At 38.7% G+C, this 23,319-nt stretch overlaps 2 protein-coding genes across 6 annotated transcripts in view; one reads left to right on the plus strand and one right to left on the minus strand.

The window, feature by feature from the left end:
* Positions 1 to 516: 516 nt before the first annotated feature.
* Positions 517 to 7,611, minus strand: DPH3 (diphthamide biosynthesis 3). Its single transcript, XM_012766968.3, has 3 exons — positions 7,378 to 7,611; positions 6,758 to 6,832; positions 517 to 3,017 (listed from the first exon to the last, which is right to left on the minus strand). The coding sequence occupies exons 1-3, from the start codon at positions 7,483 to 7,485 to the stop codon at positions 2,952 to 2,954; spliced, it is 249 nt and encodes an 82-aa protein (XP_012622422.1). The 5' UTR covers positions 7,486 to 7,611; the 3' UTR covers positions 517 to 2,951.
* Positions 7,612 to 7,816: 205 nt separating this feature from the next.
* OXNAD1 (oxidoreductase NAD binding domain containing 1) overlaps positions 7,817 to 23,319 on the plus strand; it is a 47,204-nt gene continuing 31,701 nt past the window's right edge. For 2 of the 5 annotated variants that reach the window (XR_001154697.2, XM_012766962.2), the window contains exons 1-4: positions 7,817 to 7,957; positions 13,719 to 13,877; positions 15,545 to 15,671; positions 15,955 to 16,018. Coding sequence is in view for 4 of the 5 variants with exons in the window: in XM_012766962.2 (XP_012622416.1) it covers positions 15,553 to 15,671; positions 15,955 to 16,018 (183 nt within the window). In the remaining variant the exon portion in view is untranslated. Of the gene's footprint in view, positions 7,958 to 13,718; positions 13,878 to 15,528; positions 15,672 to 15,954; positions 16,019 to 16,415; positions 16,608 to 23,319 lie in introns of those variants that run through there. The other 3 variants (XM_076005540.1, XM_012766966.2, XM_012766967.2) reach the window with 3 other exon arrangements.

Consider the following 23,319-nt stretch of genomic DNA (forward strand, 5'->3'; position numbering starts at 1 on the left):
AGTTGCATGTAAGCTCCAAGATGGCAGAAACCCAGTCTTCTTCACCTAGTGTCTAACACAGGCACTCATCCAGCAACTCTATGAAAGAGGTACTATTATGGTCTACATTCACATACCAGGACATAAAAACTAACTTAAGATCATAGTGGAGACACTAAGATTAAAATTGTGTCCTGACCAGAGCTGGGCTCTCAAACCAACCCAAGAATTGATTATTAGCCTTAAATATTAGCCTTCCTTCCTAGCAATAAACTGAATTATTCATCTGTCAACTTTCTTTGCCATACTATAGACTGATTCAGCTTTTTTTCCCCCCAAACAATAAAAACCCAGAGCCCAAATGATAGAAACACTGGAAATTTCCTTCTTATTTAAAAATTCTACTGCCCACACAAGAAACCCACTTACAATGCCCCAAAACAGGTTAAAAAATATTTCTACCTCATATAAAATCCTTACAACAAAACCCTGTAATTCAAAATGTTGATATTTAGGAAAAAACTACATGAAAACAAATAGATTTTAATTATCGTACTTTATTTAGCATGCCAATACAATTTATTCTGGTAATAAATAAATATAGTTATCAAACATGTTGGGTGCTTTTTCTAAAAAAAATGTTTCTGAATGTGTACATTAAAGTGTATGTAAAATCCTTTAAATAGCTGACTTCATAATTTTCAAACTCAGAAGTGTGACAACATCAAGTTATTGAAGAATGAAGTTTCTTTCTCTGTAATTCATGATTTAGATAGTTTTGAGTTTATAAAGGTTTCAATTGCCATTTCTGTTCCTCTAAGTTACCAAGCCTGAAATTAGAGAACTGACAGCTGAGAAATCACCTGGTCCAATCTCCTAATTGTAGAAGTGAGGAATCTACTGGCTTTGCCAAAGATTACAAAGCTAGTAAGAGGCCATTTAGATTACAAATCAGTTCTTAGAGGTGCTCCAGAAATATCCTGGGATAAATAAAGCATACATGCCACACAGAGCTTTAGTCATATCTGAAAGACTGTTTTACTTTCTGCGTAACACAGGATTAAATCCTGATGTGTTCTTTTATAGTTCACAAACTTAGTGACTCAATTGCTTTAGAAACAAAATCATTGCCATTATTGCAGCATTATGACCAATCTCTTATTGCCAATACTGTTTATGCTTCTTTTTTCCTAGGATGTTTGAACTTGGAAACTTTTGTTCCTGTTTTTCTATGCTCATAGCAGACCTACATCAGGGATTCTGTTTATATGAAATTCATCAGCAGTAGAGAGAGCTAACACAATATTTAGAAAACTATCAACATGAGCATGGGAGAGTTCATTTCTCTTTGTAGCTCATTCCCACCATAGTCAGCAAGTATCCTGCTCTGTTCTTCCCAGCAGTCACTTTGTTTTTGCAAAGCAGCTGTGGATGACTTCTGGGGTATCAGTGTCTCAAACAGCAGTAAGATTTCTCATGGCATCAACAATATGCCATACAATGTACCAAGCACTTTCAGTATCCAATTTTTGGTGACTTATTATATCTCAGCCTCATGGCTGCACATAGCCATGCTGCTGGCAGGTAAAAAAGGCCACTTGTTTCAATTTAAAGATTCAATAAGTGCGCGCAGCACATTTATCAATCAGTAACATAACATTCACATTCTAGCAAGCTATTTTTCTCTAATTGCAGGAGCCATTCCCAAAACAACTTGCCAGACATCAGTACATTTTAAAAATTTTATACATATGCAGCCTAGTTGTGTATAAATGGAATTTTCAAATTTCCATGTAAATGATTCTAATTTCTTGCTACTCTTAATATTGCAGCAAAGGAAGACTGACAGTTTATGTTTCTTTTTCTCCAAGGCAACATTTCTCTGCAGGAATGCATGCCTGGTTTGGCTGTGCATTATAGAGACTTGTTATGCCCATGTGTCCTCATGGGCATAATAATTCAGAATAAATCTCCTATTTTCAAGCTCATTCTCTGTTGGAGATGCTTTACTTTTTAGGAGTAGTGACAGGATATGCTGAAAGCACTAGTACCAGCCAGCCATGAGGACTTGACACTTGGAATGCAATTTCATTAGCCTTAAACAAACAAGAACCCAGACACAGAAATATTATTTGCTCTGATCTGGCAAAATCAGTATTTTACTTACTAAGTTGGCATGTTTTGCTTCTCTCATTCTGTTACCGATTTCACTTCATTTGGCAGTTTTACTTTTTATCTTATCTTGACTTTCAAGTAAGTTGCAGAATATAAGGAAACTCTATATTCCTCGATCATTTCACTTTGAAGTTTTCTTATTCACTAGCTTTTAGCTCTGAAGAAATTGTGACCTCACTATGTTTTCTCTTTAATATCATGACCAAACTCTGTGCATTAAGTGTAACAGAAATGGCACACTAAACAGAACATGAACATTCTAATAATGGCATGATTGAGCAGATCTCCTTGGTATAGAAGCTAGAAGTGTGGTACTGAAAAAACAAACAATTTTAAATCTAGAACAGCAAAACTGATGTCAAATTTCAAAGGAAGGGCTAATTTTAATCATCTTAATAAATAAGTAAAAAAACCCACCAATCTTTTTTTTATTAAGGAATCCTAATGACTGAGGTAGATGATGCTGTTATCAGATGTTAAACTAATTAGGTTCAAGATATAAAAATGATAAAACTGAGGGAAAGAAAGCACTGATCTGAAATTATCTTTCTTTAAATCCAGATGGGATAATTGAGAACACTTCCAATTCAAAGTTCTAAGCACGAAATCCACGTATGTCATGTTGTGGACACACTTCTTGAAGGTGAACTTAGCAGCTGATGGGAAGAATCCATGCTCTTAACAGAACAGCAAACCACAAAATGGTTATCTTAGTGAAGAAGCCAGAAACTTTGTATTTGATGTTTCCATCTTGGTTCATTCCCAACTGTTCATGATTTGGACTTATGAAGCCTTCTTCAGCATTTAACTAATTCTTTGTTGGCTGAAGGGGCTGGGATCGTTTCTCCACAGATAAACTGATCCTAAGAGTGAGAAATGACATTAACCACTGAGTTTCTGTGTCACAAATGCATCAATATTAAACTTTCATTTTGTTACAGATTCAATCCAGCTGTTAATTTAGTTTTTCCCTTGCTATTATCACTTCATCTTGTTCAAAGAGCCAATGTCAGCATCAGAATTACAATCTTAAAAGTATATTGGTTTTTAGTCCTGAATTCATTACTTAATATAAAGTACCTAATCTTATCAACAAATATGCCCATCTTTACTATAGAGCAACCACTTCTCAGAAATCATCTTTTAAGTTTCTGTATTAATTACCATTTACATTAAAACTTCTCCACTTTCAATATTTGGTCATTCAAATACCTGTCCTCTTCAAAATAATTACTTCCTCCAACTAAAAGGGATAGTTCTTTATTTGTTTCCCAATACAGATAATCTGCAATGTTAGCTCCTTTGTAAATGAAGTTCAATCTCTGATCATTTATCCTGGTTTATGTCAGCTACCACAAGAAACCTCTGCCTCTCAAGTTACCTGTCATCTCCTGAATCTGATCCCTGAAGGAACAAGCCCTATTCTGTCCCTATCACTCACTGTTGCCCAACATCTGGAACCTTTCCACTGTGCTCTTTGGAATCCATGGCCCATTGTCAGAACAATGCTCCATATTCTTAACTTCTTCTTTAAAATGTTTCTTTGCCCCCTAGGAACATTTGGCAATGTCTGGAAATATTTTGGGTTGACACGACTAGGGGGTGCTACTGACATCTAAAGGTCAGGGATGCTGCTAAACACCCTACAATACACAGGATAACCCCACACAACAAAGAATTATCAAGCCTAAAATGTCAATAGTGCTGAGGTTGACACAAAGCCATCTAAGGACACTGTTTTCCCTACATCTCCCTCTAGTGGTGGCTCTGTGTTTCCAGAGCCCTAGTACCACAGGCCTTAGAAGTGGGGCTGGTTGCTCCTTTTTGCCATTCTTCTTCTTCCCTCTTTAAAACTCACCAACTTTGAACGTTATGTCACGAGATGATAGCATTACTATTCCTTCCTGTTTCTGTCATCTACCCACCTAGATCCTATATTCCAACCCCTCTGGAATTTCCCTCTATTTCTGAAACCACCTTTCACTGCCCCTCGCTCCCTTGATGTTCTCTTTACCTAGTTCAAATTCTGTGGTCAATTATCATAATTTCTCTTCTCTCACTCCTTCCTATTCACTTGGCAAAACCACAACCCTGGTTAAATCTAACTTCCAGTGTCTACATTCACCCATGGAGCTGAATGTCTACCACCTCAAACTCTCTTAATCCTCTATCACCACCAGTTACTGCCCTGTATTTCTGCTCCCTTTGCAGCTAACTCTTTGAAAGAAATGCCTACACTTGCTGCCTCCTATTCTTCTCCCATTCTCTCCAACCAGTTTTCCACCCATTCGGTTTCTTCCATCAAGATTTGTCCCTATTACACCATAGAAACTGCTCTCATCACCATCACAAATGAACTCTGTGTTGCCAAAACCCGTGGAAGTCTTGATTTCTATCTATCAGTGTCACCTGAAAAGGATCATCACTTCCTTGACTTTTTCTCATCTGGCTTCTAGGATATGACACTGTGATTTTCCTCCTTCCTCAGGGGTTGTGCCTTTTCAGTCAGCTTTGTTGATTCTTTTTTTTTTTTTTGAGACAGAGTCTCGCTTTGTTGTCCAGGCTAGAGTGAGTGCCGTGGCATCAGCCTAGCTCACAGCAACCTCAAACTCCTGGGCTCGAGCGATCCTTCTGCCTCAGCCTCCCGAGTAGCTGGGACTACAGGCATGCGCCACCATGCCCGGCTAATTTTTTATATATATATATATATCAGTTGGCCAATTAATTTCTTTCTATTTATAGTAGAGATGGGGTCTCGCTCTTGCTCAGGCTGGTTTTGAACTCCTGACCTTGAGCAATCCGCCCGCCTCGGCCTCCCAAGAGCTAGGATTACAGGCGTGAGCCACCGCGCCCGGCCGGCTTTGTTGATTCTTTATTTCCCTCCAAGACCTTTTAATGTTGGAGTGCCCCAAGGCTCCGTCCTTCCTTTTGTCCATCTCTATCTACATTCACAGTCCTGGTGACCTCATCCAATCTCATGGCTCTATATGCTATCTATTCCTGATAACTCCCAAATTTACATTGCCAGCCAATCTCTCTCCTGAACTCCAGACATGCATAACCAATTGCCGTCTCAACAGCTCCACCTGGATGACAAAGAGACCTCTCAAAGGTATTATGTCCAATTCCTACCCCTATACCTACAGTTATCTCCCCCGCAGTTGATGGTAATTCCATCCTTCCAGTTATTAAGCTCACACATGTTGAAATCATCCTTGATTCGTCTCAGCCTCTATATCCAAACCCTAAGAAAATCCTTATTATTCAGTGTATCCAGAATCCAATCACTTCTCACCACCTCCATTGCTGTAGCTCGGTCCAAGCCACCCATCTCCTGCTTTGATTAGTGTAACAGCCTCCTAACTGGTTTTCCTGTTTGTATCTTTGCTTTCTCACTATTTACTCTCAACACAGCAAGCAGAATCATGCTTTTAAAATTTAAGTTGGATCATGGCACTCCTCTCTTCAAAAATCCTCCAGCGGTTCCCTATACCATTCACAACAAAAGCCAAAGTCCTTAAGGTGTCCCACAAACATCTTTGTGATCTGCCCCACTCCATTAATTTCATCTTGGATTACTCTCACCCTCCTTTACTCTGCTCTAGTCACACTGGCCTTCATTTTTCCTTAATAAAATCAGACATGTTCCTGCCTCAGGGCTCCTTCACTAAATGTTCCTTTTGCTGGACTCTCTTACCCCTCATTTGTATCTGGCTGACTCCCTCACCTCCTTCAAATCTTTACTTAGTAAAGGCCTTTCTCAATAAGACCTGCCATGATCACCCTATTTAAAATCTCAACTTCCTCCCAAACCAGCCCTCCTGATCCTCCTTACCCTGTTTGCTTTTTGCTCCAGAGCACATTTTAATAAAAGAATGAATCATTACATTTCTAAATTACAGTCTAAATTTTAGCCTGCTTCTCTCATGAGGCCCTGTGCCTCATCCCTGCTTTCCCCATTCTCATTTTAAAGTTCATGTTTAAGGGTGTTAAGCTCCTTAATTAAGACTCCATTCAAGGTATTTAACAAAACTTTGGGCAGGGGTAGGCAGTAACAACATTTATTGTTTTTCTATTATTGATATTCTTGTGTGAAAGACAATAAATAGACAACTAAAGACTAAAATGAAACTGTAAAATTGCAAGTAGGTATTTCAAACAGGATAATGCAGAATTCTATGTATTAAGTCAGGCAAGAAGTACTATACAATTATTCCCTTCAAAATAAATCTTGGAGCTCTGAACAATTTTAGTTACACATTAAACAGTGGAAGAATAAAGACTGTCAATTAAAATAACATTTATAATTACTTTACCTCTATTTAATAAGTAATCAATACTTTTCATTAAAGAGTAGTTTTATTACCTTCTCCAAAGCTAAATTAAGTTATGTAATTTAAGCTTTTAAAATTTCGACTTACTATTCAGCTGTTCAATAGTTTTCAAAATGTATTTTTATATAAATATATTTTTATAAAAATATAGCACATTACCTAGCACACTGTTATGAAACATTTTCCTGCACTTATCACTGACAGGCTGCTCTAGGTCCTTGCTATTGCCTCACAACCCCCTTTACCTCTTTTTAAATTACATCTCTTACTTTGTCATAAATCACTTTTATAATGAGAGAGCAGCTAGGACACGTCGCTACGTCTTCTCCGTTCTCCAAATCTTCCTATAACGAAATCAAACACCGTGTGGTTAGCATAGTCTTCCTTTCGCCTTTCCTCACCCCAAACCTCTCCCACTCCTAAGTCCAAATCTCCTGGTGGCTTGCCTCCCCTCAGAGCGGGTGACAGAGCCGAGCCAAAAGGGCCTTCCAAGAGAAACGCCAAGCCCTTTTCATCCCTACAAGCGTCACTTAGGGAAATACCCAGGAAGGTTAGGCGAGGTTCATTCCCCTCAAACCCCTGGGAAACAAAAACACGTTCCATTCACCAAACTATCCTAGCAAGGGGCCCTAAAGCGAGTGAGTATTCGGCAGGAAGACCGACGATCCCCGCCACGCCCTCCCCGGCCTAACTAAAGTCCAAAACTACGTGTCCACTGAGAGCTCAGGATATTAATGAGGGGAGGGGGAAGGGGAGGCGGATTCAGAAACAGGGGAACGAGGCCGTGGATGACTCAGCGCCGCAAGGGCGACCAAACCGCGGAAGGAACATCCGGCGGATTGAAAACGCGCCGGCTTGGGTCAGTCGCGAGGAGGGGCCTTAAAGTTACCTTGGTGATGGAGAAGTTATCCCCACACGGGCAGGGGTAGAAATACGTCTCCGAGTCCTCGTCATATTGGAAGTCCTCGATCTCCACCTCGTCGTGAAACACTGCCATAGTCACCAGAAGCCGGCAAGGGGCTAAAGCCCCTGCCGCTCAACACACCTCCACAGATGGTTTAACTTGGGAGGTGCCGGCCCGGCCTTGCGTCGTTAAGACACGCCAGTTCAGGAACTATCGCTTCCGGCGCATAGGCAATGACGCAACCCCGGCCTAGGCGGCCAAATGGGTGAACGGTAGTGGTCACCATGGAGATCGCTGAGCTAGGGGCGGAGACACTGGAGAGACTGCGCTTGCTTCTCAGCAGCGTCGCGCACCGCTCCTCCCATTGGACATCAACGGCCAATAGAATGTGGGGCTCGCCCGCGCAGCTGCTACGTCACGTCGGGCCCGCTGAGGCTCCCACGTGCCGGCGGTGGAAGCTGTCCAGGGTCTGCAGGCTAGGTATCTGCGGCAGCGGTGTCCCTGCTTCACCTTTCGGGCCTAGAGAAGCCTTGAGTCGTCCGGTGAAGGCTGTGGCAGGCGTCAGGTAGCATCCACCCGGTGCTCGGGAAAAGTGGGGCGCCGCTTTCCTTGGTCTCGGGCGGCGGCGGCGGCGGGAGCAGTTTGGCCTCCTCGACTTCCCTCTCCTGTGACGGCCAAACAGTTCCTGTGGAATTTAGTTTCACGGAGTGACCTTGAGTTCAGGTTGCAGGTACATTCCCGCTTTTTCCTCACCCCAGACATCTTCAAATACCTTAAATTGTGTTGCTGAAAGGACTAAACCCTGGAAGGCATATAACATTAGTAACTTCAATGATTTGTAGTAACAGTAATAACATTACGTTTGTTAAATTGGGGTTTGTTATGCGCCAGGTATTGGGCTAAATATAATTCTTTCATCAACCCTGGGGGCTTAGATGTTATTCCATTTTATTATTCTTCAAACTGAGGTATAGAGAGTTGCACATCTTCACCAAGATCACCCACTAGGGAAATCAGTGAAGAGCTTGTCTGTCTCCAAAGCCCAGGAACAAATTACTTATGTGAACCCCAGTTTCTTCTTTGTAATAGTAATGTCACTGGGCAGGGTTATCAGCATGAAATCTTGAAATGCATATAAAAGGTGGTTTGTCCTGAAAGCAGTGCTAGTGCTTGTCTTGGAAAAACCAGATTCCGTCAGGTATTGCTCTTTTAATAGGCATATTAATATCTTGGTAGAGAAGGAAGGTATTGTAGCAGGAAAACACTGTTGCAGAAGATCAGTGCTCAGACTCCGAGTTGCTAATTAGCTATGGCAACTGGATATTTATATTCTTTGGGCCTTTATTTATCTTCTATGTAAGAAAGGGTTGTACTAGAGATGCTTATCTCTTTTAGATCTCACATTCTACCTTTGAATGGAAATTATGAGTTTTACTTGGTTTAGCAATTATATATACCATATTTAGTTTGCATTTACATAATACATAAACAAAGTACATCCCTGTACTTATGTACATGCACTCAAATGTTTGTGTGAAGTTGCCAGTTTTGTGTGCATTGAGATGAAGCTCCACCCAGTTTAGTCCTTTTTTAAAGCTTGAAACCTAAGGCAGAGAAGTTTTTGGGAGAAAATCCAGAAAGTATATTAAAAGACTTTATGGAAAATTATTTCAGAGGCCTCACAAACACTTCATTTTGCATAATTGGAGATCTACCCAGCAGTTAGGAAACATTTGTTAAACTTGTCAAAGATTAACTGTGATGACTCTGCTCTGTCTGGGCAAAGGAGAAATCCCAGCAAGCCCATACAGAGCAGTGGCTGCTCCCTGTACTTCGGTATACACAAATACTTTCCAGGTAGACTCTTGGAGACAGAAGGAAAAGGGAGATTCTCCAGTACCTATTATGTAGTCCCAGTGATCATTGTGAGGTTGAGAGCTGGCTTTAGTTCTTCGTCTTCAGTGTAAGTACCTACAAATTAAAGAAATGGGTGCAGTCATATTTGGCTCAAGGGAAGTATAAATTGGTAGATCTTTTAGAAAGCAATTTGGATCTATCAAAAACAATTTGCTGGGGAGTCTTAAGATCTGAAATTAGTAGTCCTAAAAGTTACAGGGGTAGTTGGGGAGTTTTTCTTTGTAATTTTCGAACTTTCTTTGAATATGTATTACCTAAAATGGAAAAAGAAAAACTAATGAACCTCTTAATAATAGCTGACATTATATACCATGCCGAATCCTTTGTGTGCATTATGTAATTAAAACAGCTCCTTTTTTCTTTTTTTTTTGAGACAGGGTCTCATTCTGTTGTCCAGGGTAGAGTGTGGTGGCATCATCATAGCTCACTGCAACCTCAAACTCCTAGGCTCAAGTGATCCTCCTGCCTCAACCTCCTGAGTAGCTGGGACTATAGACATACACCACACCCCACTAATTTTTTTTTTTGGTAGTGATGGCGTTCCCTGTGTTGCTCAGGCTGGTCTGAAACTCCTGGCCTCAAGTGATCCCCCCACATTGACCTCCCAAAGTGCTAGGATTATAGGAGTTAGCCACCACATCTGCCCTAAACTCCATCTTTAACACTGGGAAACATGAAGTTTAGGGGTTAAGGAACTTGCCTAAGGCAAGGCTGATAAGTGGCAGTAAGCAATGGTGAGAACTCACATCTGTCAGCCATAGAATCTGTGATGCCATTTGTGATGGGAATGCACTTAAGGCAGAGCTAGATTAAACAAACAGCACTGTAGCTCTGCAGACTGCTGAGGTCTTCTAATGAGCAGTGCTGCAGTGCTGGTTCCCTTGAGAACTAGATTGAGGGTGAGGGATCTTCTTGGCTTTCCATAAGCTTTCTTTTTTTATATATATATAATTTGATTTGATTTTTTTCCTCAAATTCTCTGGGTACAAATATTATTAGGGTTATGTATCTTGCCCCTGCCCCCCACCCCCACCCTGCTCTGCCAGAGCTTCAAGTGTGTCCAGTCTTTAAGTGGTGTGCCCTGCACCCACCATGAAAGTGCGTACCCTTCCCCTTCTCCCCCTTTCCACCTGTTCACCTCCCATTAACAAATTTTTTTTTTTTAGACATTTTGGTTACAGTGTGTTTCTTTGCCTCTCCCTAAAAAGGGATAGAGGTAATCCTTTCCCCCCTACAATGCTCATCACATCCTTAAGATGTGGGTCTCTGCCCCCAGATCCCTGTTGAACACTACAATTATTTGAACACCATAGTTTTAGGCTGTCAGTACCAATTTGATGGCGAGTAGATGTGTAGCCCATTTTCTAGGTCTTGTGTCATCTCGCTTTGTATTACAGGCTTAAGCTTAATCCAAGGTAGCATAAACGGTGCTGGTTCACTATCGTTTCTTAGGATTGAGTAATATTCCATTGTGAGTATATACCACATTTTAGTTATCCATTCATGAATTGATGGGCACTTGGGTAGTTTCCATGACCATGCAATAGTGAATTGTGCTGCTAAAAACATTCGGATGCAGATGTCTTTATAATAGAGTGTCTTATGTTCTTTTGGATAGATGCCCAACAATGCTATTGCTGGGTCAAATGGTATTTCTTTTTCTAGTTGTTTGAGATATCTCCAAATTCTTTTCCACAAAGGTTGCACTAATTTGCAGTCCCACCAGCAGTGTAAGAGTGTTCCTGTCTCTCCGCATCGCCAGCATTTGTTGTTTTGGGATTTCTTGATACAGGCCATTCTCACTGGGCTTAGGTGGTATCTCATTCCCTCTTGTCTAGCCAGAGGTGGCTGCTCTAATGGTTCTGTGCCATTTGAGCTTATACTGTGCTAAAGAAAATAAAACCATAGCTAAACATTTAATGTAGTTTTTGTTTTTCACTGTACCTAGCACTTTTAAATAAAACATTACAATGTCTAGTAAAGGTAGTTATTTGTTCCTGAAAGGGAATAGAAACATTTTGTAATGACACACTTTTGGACCCTGACAGAGTGACAAAAGCATATTTACTAGTTGCTATAGTCAGTAGAAATCACATTCTTTTAAATTTTTTATCATAAATGTTAACATTGCTTATCCAAAAAATAACAATGTCCAGAATTTTTAGCATAAGATCAGATTTAGAGCTGGGTCATAAATGTATAATGGAAACTGTTTAATAAGTGCCATTGTACATCAGGCCAGGGGGAGTTATTTATTGGCAATATCAAACCTCTACCTCTCTAGATTGTTTGTCAAGGAAGAGAAGATGTTTATATATTAGGATTGATTTTTAGTAACATTCTTGCTTGCCAGGTACTTCCATAGACATTATTTATTCATATCTTTTAGCAATCCAATGAGGTGGTGTGAGTATTGTTAAAATGGTAAGAGGTAATTTGCTCAAGATCAAAAAGCAGGAAGGAGTCACACCTGAGCCTAGTTCTACTGATTCAGGTCATACACTCTGTACATCATTTGTTAACCAAATGCTGGAAGCCCCTTTGCTTCCTCAGTGACACCTAGAATTCTAAATTGACAGATGCCACCATGTTAAGCACACCTGTATTCCCAGGAGGCTGAGGCACGAGGATCACTTAAACTCAGCCTGGGCAACATAAGGAGACCCCATCTTTGAATGAATGACAGATGCCATGATCTTTGAATTTACTTTATTTCAGTGCATTCATGCTCATTGAGGCATTCTTGGTTTTTCTGTGCCTCACTGCCCTCTCACATCCTGTCTAATCTATCAGCAAGTTGCAGGGCTCTAATTTGAAAATATATTCCGTGTTCATCTATTTCTGTCATCTCTGTAGTTGTTTTTCTACTATAATCTTAGACCAGAGCCTTCTAACTAAACTTCCTGCTTCCACTCTTTCCTTTCTATGATCCAGAATTCTTCACACAGCAGCCTGAGCAATCCTTTATAAATTAGGTCATGTCCTTCTGGTTTATTCAAACCCTTCAGTTGCTTCCCATTCCCCTTAGGGTAAAGTTCATACCCTTACCATGGCCTGCTGGACTTTATCTCATTTCACTCTCACCCAGCTTCCTGTTCTTCAGTCATGATGGCCATGGTTCCTCAAACACACCAGGCTTGTTTCTGTGTAGAGCCTTTGTTCTTGCTAATCCCTCTGCTGGAATGCTCTATCCTTAACATCTGCTTGGCTGCCTCTTCCTCATCATTCAGGTCTCAGCTGAGGTGTCATCACCTGAGAGAGGCTTTTCCTGATTTTACCCCTCCCATTCCATCACTCTTACTGTATCACATTCATAATCTATAATTATCTCGTTAATTATCTGTTTACTATTATCTGTCTCTCGGGTTGTAATAAAAGCTTCATGATGGCAACGCCCTTGTATCTGGTTCTTTACTGTATCTCCAAGGCCTAAAATTGTGTGTCTTACCTCTGTAATTGTTGAATGAGCTGAGGGTACCTGTTGAACCAAAACAAGTGTAATTAATCTTAAATCCTAAATTTAATATGGTGCTTTCAGTGATTTGTTTTACTACTTATTTAATGGATTTCAGTTTTATTTAGCATTTATGATAACTTTCTGTGTTTCTGAAATAAAGCTAATTAAGATTTTTGGCAAGGTAAGGCCTGTGAGGGTACAAACATTGATGGAATAGTCTTTATATGGTGTTAGGAATTGCTTAATATTTATTGATATACTGTGGTTGATTAAATACTCATATGGAACATATGAAACCACTGGACATATTTCAAAAAATGAGTAATTTTGTTAATACCTATTCAAAGGACTGGCATAAAACTTTGGAATGCACTTTGAACAGACATTTATAAAAATGTCCTGTATTTACCAGTAGGTGGCACTCTTGGTCACGATTACTGTTAGAAACAAGTTTTTAGAATTTTAAAGGGAACAGGTTTTAAAAATTAACATTTCTTTGTTTTTCAGTTTAGTTGAGCAGACTGTTCAAACAGTATAATCACAAAATGATCTATCCTATTGTGAGGGCGATTTATTTTACCAATTGTTCTCTAAAACCTTGAGCAGAACAGTATTTCCATGTATAACTATATACCAGTTAAATTTTATCAGGGAACTTGGCCTCAAGTGACATGGAACTGTATCATTCTAGCCTTTGGTCCACTGTTTCCTAGGGTGGATATCCTAAGTAGCAGGAGTTAAAGATAGGCTGGGGAAGAAAAACAAGAGAAGTAATCAAAAAAGAAAAGTAAAAATGTAAGAGGGGAGAAAGGATGGAAAGGGGGTATTTGAGAGTGGGCTTGCTGTGAGGTGATGCCTACTGATGATAATGAGCCTTTCCTTTTGCAACTAAGAGGTAGCGGTGCTTTTCATCAGTTTCCCAAAACGTTCTGTATTGTCTATGCCATTGCAGGAACTTTGTGAGAATTTCAATGTATGGAAAAATTGTCCATGTTCCAAGTGGTGTATATCCAAAGGTCTCAGTGTAATACCAGGACCAAAACATTCTGTGTCAGTCAGCCAGCTGAACACTTAATGACTCCTAAAATCTCATGGACTTCTAAATTCTAAAGTAAGTTTCAGATTCTTTCTTTCAGTGATTAACATACCATCTTTGATTGAGTGCATTAATTTAACAGAGAAAAACTACAGTTAGTGGTCTTGTGTGAGGTGAAAGAGGCATTATACTTTTATCATTTACTAGAGGGAAAAACAGCAAGTAATGTGTTTGTAAGGATGCTGTATTATACTGTGACAAGAAGATATAGATCTTTTATCTAAAGACAAGTTATGAAACAGTGGTCTTTTTGATATGATTTGGTTATAGCTGAGTAAATTATATATTACTTATATCACCACCTGATTTATTTACTTTTATTTATTGTCTGTCACCACCTATTAGAATGCAAACTGTCTAAGATGGTCTTTGTTTTTTCGATGCCTGTGTCATCAGTACTTAGGCCAGTGCCTGCCACATACTGGGCTCTTAGTAAATATTTGTTGAATGAAGGACTAAATTAATGAATATGGAATAGGAATGTAAACACACTTAGCTTGAATATTTTCCTAACACTAAATTTATTACAATTAATTTACATAATGCCTTCCAAAGAGCTTAGAAAAAAAAGTGTTCACATACATTTTCATTTATTCTTCAACTAAGATAGGAGGGGACAGATATGGCAATATAACATGTTAAATGTGGCCATTTTAGGCAAAGAAATGTTTAAAAATTGACATAGGAAAGAAACAAAAAATATATATCATCTGGTTCGTAATCAGTGCATTTTCTGATAGGCCAGTAGTTTTTACAATTTGAAATGTTGAGGAATCTGTGTGTGTGTGCGTGTGTGTGTGTGTGTGCAACTTTCTACTGAAGTACAATATACAAGCAGAAAAGTACACACATTCTAAGATCACTTTTTATATGTATCAGCATGCAGATTAAGAAACAACATTATCACTACCACCTCCCAAGGAAAGCTGCTAACTTGATTTCTAACACTGTAGGTTCATTTTGCCTATTTTTGTACTTAATATGATTGGAATCAATCCTGTTCTTTTATGTGTTATTTTAGTCTGGCTTCTTTCATTTAGAATATTTGTGGTATTCATCTATGTTACTGCATGTAATTTCAGTGTATTCATTTTCGTTACTGTATAGTATATCTTATTGTGTGGATATATCACAACTAGTTTATCTACTTTAGTAATGGCCGCCATTTGGATAGTTTCCAGTTCTAGCCATTATGAGTAGTGTTACTGTTATCTTTGTTGGTTTTTAATATCTGGGAACGTTAAGCATTTTATATTTGGGAACCTCAGTAAATTTGCCTCTCATTTGTGTTTTATATAATAAGAAATATTAAAGAGTTACATAGTGCTCTTTAGATGGAATACAATTATCAGGCAGTTATAAAAATCTCTCCTCTTCTATAATAGCATAAGATTAGTCATACGAACTTGGTCAGAGATTTTGGAAACTAGTAGAGAAAATGAATGTTTGATAACACCAAAAATTACATACTTATGTACCAGTGCAATACCTTGAATCAACTCTAAATAGTGGCAGAAACCTTGTCAAGGTGAGGTTAGGCTCTTGGTTGCTTTGCTAGTGGATCAACTCATAACATCACCAACAGAAATCCAAACTCTTCTTCATTGGCTCCTAAGGTAATCTGATATTTCTCCACTTTTTCTTAAAATATAATTTTAAATTTCAGTTTTATGTTTGCCCAGGAAGTACCATGGCCTGTCCTGCTGTCTTGATTCCTGGGTTGTTGCGAGGTTCTGTTGGAGCCATCTGTGCTCAGGCCCCTTTATTGAGATTGACACCCAGCACTTTGCGCCGCCTTACTCTAACCAGGTAAGTCATTAAGCCTTTGGTGTCATTTGAGGTTGATTTTCAAAGAGACTTGACTTGCTGATGATTGTGGGAGGCATGTGAAACTCCTGAAAGAGGTAACACCTTGGCTTAAATGGGCATGCCATCAGACCATTAAACTTTAGTTCAGTGGAAATATTCACGGGCCATTTTGTGGGATCCATAATGTTATATTGTATTTTGGATAGCCATGAAAAAGGAAAAACTAATTTTATTATTTTTATGAGGATAATACTTAATAACCTAATTTTACTTTCTTTTAAAGTGTAATGAAATCCATAAGGAAAACTGATCACTTGGAGAGAACTGCAAGTGTCCTTCGCCGGGAGGTTTGTATCTTTGGGGTATGGGAGGTTTTTCTGGCTGGACAGTTTGTGCACAGTTATGACTGGTTTACAAGTAAGTCATTAGATGAGTTTGGTCTCTTTAAAGGACAGTCAGAAGCAGCTTGTTATTGTTCTGTTCAGAAATTTTCTGAGCAAGACATATGGTAACTAATTGGAAAAGATGACAGAGAAGTACTTACATTTTTCTTTTTAAACTTGGAATGAACAGACTAACTTTTAAGGAAGGGAATATAGCAGCAATTGAGGGAACCATCCTCACAGATATGATGTTTAAGATTCTATTTTAGGGATAGAATTACTTTTAGAGCCTACATTTTATGAATGGCTTACCTTTTCTTTTTCTTTCTTTCTTTTCTTTTTTTGGCACCATGTCCCAAAGCCTTTGCTTTAGAACAACATCTTATTTCATCAAGGGAGAAAGCACTAACATCTGAGAAAGGAAGGTGGACCAACTCTTGTTACCCTTCTAATGTACAGATTTTTACTACTATATTCAGACTATAGAAAATTAATCTACCACCTGAAGGGGTGCCAAGGGCTGATAAATAAAGGATCCTCACCCTTTACCTCAGTGAGTAACCCCATTTTTATTTAAAAACATAAATTGGATATCAATTTGCTTTCTTTGAGTTTCTCACATATTCACATATATTTAGCTTAGTGTTGCAGGGCTATGTAAAATAACAGTAAAAAAAATCTATTTGATTTTAGAAAGGATTATACACTTCAACAAACATACTCAGAAATTGTATTGTGGTAGCTTCATTTTATGTATTAATAGAAGGATACACTAACGTAAAGGCATAGTGTTCGGCTCTACTCTTAAAGCCAACTCTACTTTCAAAAAATTGCTTTGGGACTGAGGGTGATGTTGATTCAGCTTTAAGTTGATGTTTGTTTGTTTTTTTAAAAGTCTGTAAAATTAGTTCAGAAGAGTTGATTTATGAGCATGTGGGAAAATACACTTTCCCCAATGATGATAAATCTGAAAATATTTGTTTTTAGTTTGTTCAATACACAAAAATGCTGATTCTATAAATGTGAGACTTGTTGGGATTTCTTTTTAAAAGCAATTTCTTCACTTTTAAAAAGTGAAGTCCTTGTTGGTTGTGAAGAAAAAGCTGTTTATTTAATTGGCTTGCACTATACTATTTCCTGTTGTATTTTGAGGCAGGCAGAATTAGAGCAGGGGTTGAAAAACTTTCTATAGAGGTCCAGATAGTAAATGTTTTAGGCTTTGTGGGCCATGCTGTTTTAGTTAAAACTACTAAACTCTGCTTTTGTAGTGTGAAAACAGCCATAGACAATTTGTAAACAAATTGGTGTGGCTGTGTTCCAATAAAACTTTATTTACCAAATACCCAGATTTGGCCTACAGGTAATAGTTTGCCAGTCCCTGAATTAGAGTAGTCATTTCAGAACTTTATAGGACAAAATCATTGGGACTTTTGGGGGATTATTTTGAGCCCAGTTTAGGTAAACTACAAAGAAAGTTAATGTAAACTCTAATAGCGTGATTGAAAAGTTGTGAATTTTAGTGCCCACAAGTCAGAAAATTCAATTCATAGTAGTACCTTGGAGGAAGAATTTTTAAGTTGCCACTCTTCTCTTCTATTTCTAATTTCCATTCCTCTCCCAAACAGAATGAAAACTGGAAAGAGATGGGAGAAACTGGAGAAAGCTAGATGATGTCTGGGGCTCCCACATCAGCAGTGTATGGTCGTCAGAAGCTCGCCCCAATCCCTCTAGAGGGTGCTCCTAGCCATAGAGTAGGGGCTCAACCTTGGACTTGGTGAAATGAACAGAAGTTAGGCTGTAACAGAACTAGATCATCTGCTCATAGTCTTGTCTTCCTCTCTTCCCTGTAGTTTGTATAGCAAATTTGTTTTACAAAACTCCCTGTGTCATTTGCTCTTCAGTTTAAGTTCATAAGGTAGCCTCATCTGATTTTACAAAGAGGAAGCAGAGCCTAGGAGCTGTCTCCAGGGATAAAGGGAAGCTTCAGCTCAGAATTCCTAGGCCAGAGGACCCTGCCGCCACTCCTGGAGTGGGTAGAGAGTAGAGCACTCACCTAGAAATGTCCTTCCAGTATTGGTCTTTGTAGTCCCTCTGGAAAACTTATTAACATCATAAAATGGGACTATAAATGTAACCAGTCTGAGGTCATGCTGATGCAGGAAACTGAACTCTGAATTGAATGACATTTGACTGTTTGTGTTTAAGTCCACATTTTTTCCCCCTAAGAATCAAAGAATAAGCAGTCTCAGTAACCCTAGAAATGTCAAGGAGATAAGAGTGGAAATATTTCATGCTGTAAATTTTGTTCAGGCAAGACTAAAATTTTACTGGAGGAGTCACTCCATGCTTGGCTGCAATAGATGGTTAGCCCACTGAGCAAGATATACTCTATTCATCCATTTGATGAGAAAGTTTGGCAATGAAAGAATTTTTCAATTACTAATTCTTACATATCCATTTATTCATTTCAAAATATGGCTGACACTGGGGTAGGTCCTGGGGTTGCAGCATTGAAAATGATAGACAAGCCCCTGACCTCAGATTTCTGTGGGACTAAGTTTATGTACCTAATTGCCTGTCGTACTACTACTTAGCTGTGCTCAGAATTTAACTGGGTAGTATCTAAAATATAGTGGCAGTGTGTTTCACTGACACACTTGTTCAATAAATTAAGCAATTTAAGAGGTGAGGATCTTTCCATTTTTCCCTAAGGGACCCAGTCAAATGCAGTGAATTTTGTTTTAAATTCAACAGACATGTACTGAGTACCTGCTGTGTGCCCAGCCTTGTTCTGGGCACTGGGGATACAACAGTGCATGAGGCAGGCAAAGGCCCCTGCTGTATGTGGAGCTGGTGCAGATAATCCTGAGAGTGTCAGGTGTGATATACACTGTGAAGGAAATAAAACAGGGTTATGGGAAGCTAGAGTGTCTGGGACAGGCAACTTTAAATCTGTGTATAGCATTTGAGTTGAGAATTGAATAAGGAAAAGAACCAGTCATGTACACAGCATTTGTGGCAGAGGGACTGGTGAGAACCAAGGTTTTGAAGCAGGAATGAGCTTGGCATGTTCAGAGGAGAGTAGGTATGAGAGAGGATGAGAGGTAGGCCAGGTGGTATAAATTGCTATAGCCTGGGATAAGGAGTTGAAATTTTATTCTAAGGGTAATGGAAGGTTTTAAGCTGGGAAATGAGTAATTTACATTTTAAATGGATCTTTTCTTGCTTGACACCAGGCTGGAAGCTATTGACTAGTCTCAGGAGAGGTGATGGTAGTTTCCAGTAGGGTGGTAGCAGTGGGGATGGATCTGGGACAGAGGTAGAGCTGGTGGGTTTCACAGAGGATGTTGGGGCACAGGGGGATGGATGATTTGTGAGAGGAGAGGAAACCAAGATGGATTTCCAGGGTTTGGGATTTGAATAATATGGTAGGTAATGTGATGATGGTGGCATCTATTTGCTAAGATGGAAAAGAACAATTTGTAGGAAGGGGAATAAAGAGTTTGGGTTTTGGAATAATCTGGACGGGGGTGGGTGGCAGTGGACAGAGTTACAGATGCACCAAGATTAGCCATGAGTTTTATCAACTCATATCAACTCATATCGACTGTTAAATCTGGGTCATGAGGGTTCATTGTACTATTTTTACTACTTTTGTATTGTTTGAAAATTTTCATAATAAAAAGGAAAAAAATTGGGAAGAAAAAAGTTCTGTGTTGGTTGCGTGAAGTTTGAAATGGAAACTCAAATAGGCAGTTGGAAATATGTGTTTGCAGTTCACTGTTGGGAATACAAAGTTTAAGCCATGTAGAGAGTAGGGGAAGAGGACTCAGGACTTAGCCCAGGGATGTGTTGACACTGAGAGGCCAAGCAGAAGAGCAAGGGCCAGCAAAGGAGATGGAGAAGGAATATCCAGCCAGGCAGGAAGGAAATCAGCAGAGTGCTCTTGAAGCCAGGAGAAAAAGTGTTTCAAAAAGGAGAGCGTGGCCAACCATTCTGTATTTGGCTGAGAGGTCATCATTGGATTTACCAAAATGGGTAACCAGAATGACTGGCTTTAGTACATTGCTGAGAATGACAGCCCAGCTGGATTGTGTTGGAGAGAGAGTGAGAATAAGAAAATGGAGACAGGACCACATATAACTCTAGAAATGTTTTGATGTGAATGGGAGCAGAGAAGTGGGGTGATAATTGGATTAAGGGAGATACTTATTTTGTTTGTTGTGTTTTGAAAGCAGCAAAGCACTCAAGTGCCTGGATTCAAATCTCTGCTTTGCCACTTGCTAGCTCTGGGCTACATAGTTTTCTCATATGTAAAATGGGGATGGTAGTAATACCTGTCTTCTAGGGTTGTTGTGAAGATTGAATGAATGAGCATTTGTCAAGTGCCTGGCACATGGTGAGGCTGTCTATAGGTGTTTGCTGCTGGTGTTGCTGTTATCTGAAGTGGGAGATCCTAGAGCTCACATGTGTGATGGAGACGGGAGGGGAGGGAGTGATGCAGGAGAGAGAATAGTTGCTAGAGTGAAGGTTTGAGAAAGCAGAGAGGAGACTGGCCCAGGTGGACAGTCTAGCCTTTGGTAGGAGTAGTTCACTCATCATTCCAGGGTGTAGTGTTGATCAGCATAAGCCCCTGAAGAAGTAAAATTGTTTGGTTGATAGAGAATTTTGTGGTCTTTTTTTTGTCAGTAAATCACTTGAGTAAAATCAGCTTTTTAAAATCAGATTCCTGCACATCAGATTGGTATTTGGCTGCCATTTAAGTAATGTCTCTGGGTCTTGGTGTCCTTATGTGTAAAATGACATATTATTCTTAATAGTGACTAAAGTTTCTTTCAATTCTGAAATTCTCTGAGCCAAAACTACATTTTTGTCTTAGGTTATCTGTAATCCTGCCTTTGCTTCAATTTTTAAGCCAAAAATGAATGAATGGGAGTGAACAGGGAAAGTTAGCCAGGTTTCCAAAGAAAAACCTATTTCCTGTACTTTTGAGACTTTTGCATCAGCAGTAATATCAAAATATCTTACATAAAACCAGTTTTTAAAATAAGTGTGATGGAATTTCCTTTCAGATGCTGATTCTGTCTAAGCATTAAAAATGTGTACTAATAAAAATTGGCAAATATGTTGTTATTTTATTGAACAGTAGAAGAGTCTAAATGTTATTTTATGGGAAACTTCATTTCCTGCCATGTGTTTTAACTTAGGACGTGGCTAGTTGAGGTTTCGGTTGCGAAATCTTTTGATCCATTAAGTATAAGAGCAAATACAAATGTTAAAATATCTAGTTTCTCCATTACGTTTTGCTTATTCAATAAAAGTAATGAAAGATTGGCATGTAACAAGGGCCATGATTATAGATCCTAATTATATGAACTAGCTTTGGAATAAAATAAATATTTAGTCTTCAAAAAATTTTGTTAATTTTTTAATCCATATTGCTAGAAATATTTAAGATACAGTATTTGTATTAAGCAAAATAAAGTCTTAATAGTAAGAGGGAGACATGTCTTTAAAATCATGAATTGTGCAAGGCATTTTGTGTTCTAATTGTAATAGTTTTGTGCAGATTATTAGGACAAATAGCAATGGGTATATTACTGTTTATATTACAGGTTGAATATCTCTAATCCAAAAATTTGAAATCCAAACACTTCAAAATCTAAAACTTTTAGAGTACTGACATGATGCTGAAAGGAAAAGCTCATTATAGCATTTCAGATTTCAGATTTTTGGATTAGAGATACTTAACTGGTTAAGTATAATTCAGATATTCTGGTATCCAAAAAAAAATCTAAGATCCAAAATACTTCTTGTCCCAAATGTTTCAGATAAGGGAAACTTAACCTGTAATACCAATAGACATAATGCATAATACCAATAGACATAATGGGAAGATTTTTCATTATAAATTGTATCCAAATGAAAATATGGCTTAATAGAAATTTTAGCTTTCATTCTCTTCATTGAATTTTATATTTGGACATTGGGAAATGATTCCATTTCACATAGTCTAGCATTTGATTATGAAGCATTCTCACATAGTTCAGCTGAAATTCTGCTCCCTTTGCAGTGATTATGAATGTTGATTTCCCTGTTACCAGGTTACTCTTCTGGATTTGTTTAAAGCTTATATATACCTAGTTTTGTTAAGGAATCCAACAGATGCCAGTTAAGCTGTTAGAAATAAAATAATCTAGCTCCTGGCTATGTTTTAACAGATTATAATATTGAAAGAAAATAATGCTTATTTTATATAAAATAACATTTCCTTTTTGTAAACATAAAAAATGGGGATAATAAATTAATGGTGAGACCTCTGCTGATTCTTTTACTTGGCTTTGTGATGAGATACTTAAAATAGAATGTGTGGTAGGCAAAGGAAGATACCAGTTCTGCTGAAGAAATCTCTTCCCTCTCTGACCTCTTCCACATTATTGAACGTGATCCTGGATTTTCTGTGTATTCACACACACACAAACTTTTTTTAAACAACAAAAAGCTGAACATTTACCTATCATTGTTCTGGAAACCAATTTTAAGTGACTTTAAGTTATAGTTTTTATTCATTCTGCAAATCCTTACTGAGCTTTAGTGTATGTTGGGCCCTGTGCTCGATCTAGATCTATGGCTATGATTCAGATCTATGGCTATGATCCATGTGGTGGAAAGGCATGTTTGTGAGTGTCTGTAATTTACATTAGTATGGCTAAATATGATAAGAAAGGCAAGCATTATGTATTAGTTCAGTTGAGAGGATAGAGAGAAGAGGGAAGACCGCAGGCATAGGGAGTATTTGAGCAGGGCCTAAGGATGAGCAGGAGGTCGGAAGACAGAACTGAGAGAGCGTGGTGTTTGCTGAAGGACTTAGGCAGAGTTTTGGGTGGTAGACAGGGATTAAGTACCTTTGAGGACCAATAGGTTGTCCAGTTTGGCTGGTAAACCACCACCTCACAAGCAGGAGTTTGAGCTGGTATGAGTTAAATAGGCCTTTTAGCAATTTTTTTATAGTTGAGTGGTAGAGAGCCCTTGAGGGCTTTTGAGCTGGGAATAACTCAGTGAAATTAGAACATTGAGAATATTTGCCTCTTGGCTGCTTTACAAGACTCAAGAAGGAGGCCAAGGTAATAGTTCAAGTGAGAAGAGAGAAATTCTCAACTTAGGATGGTGGCAGGTGGGCAAGGAAATGAAAAGACATTAACTGAATTCATGGAATGTGGCTATGTTAGGGACGAAATGCCAAAAAAGTAAAGTGTGTGTTTGTA

Source organism: Microcebus murinus, chromosome 1 (genome assembly GCF_040939455.1).
Source record: "Microcebus murinus isolate Inina chromosome 1, M.murinus_Inina_mat1.0, whole genome shotgun sequence".
Classification (NCBI taxonomy): Eukaryota; Metazoa; Chordata; class Mammalia; order Primates; family Cheirogaleidae; genus Microcebus; species Microcebus murinus.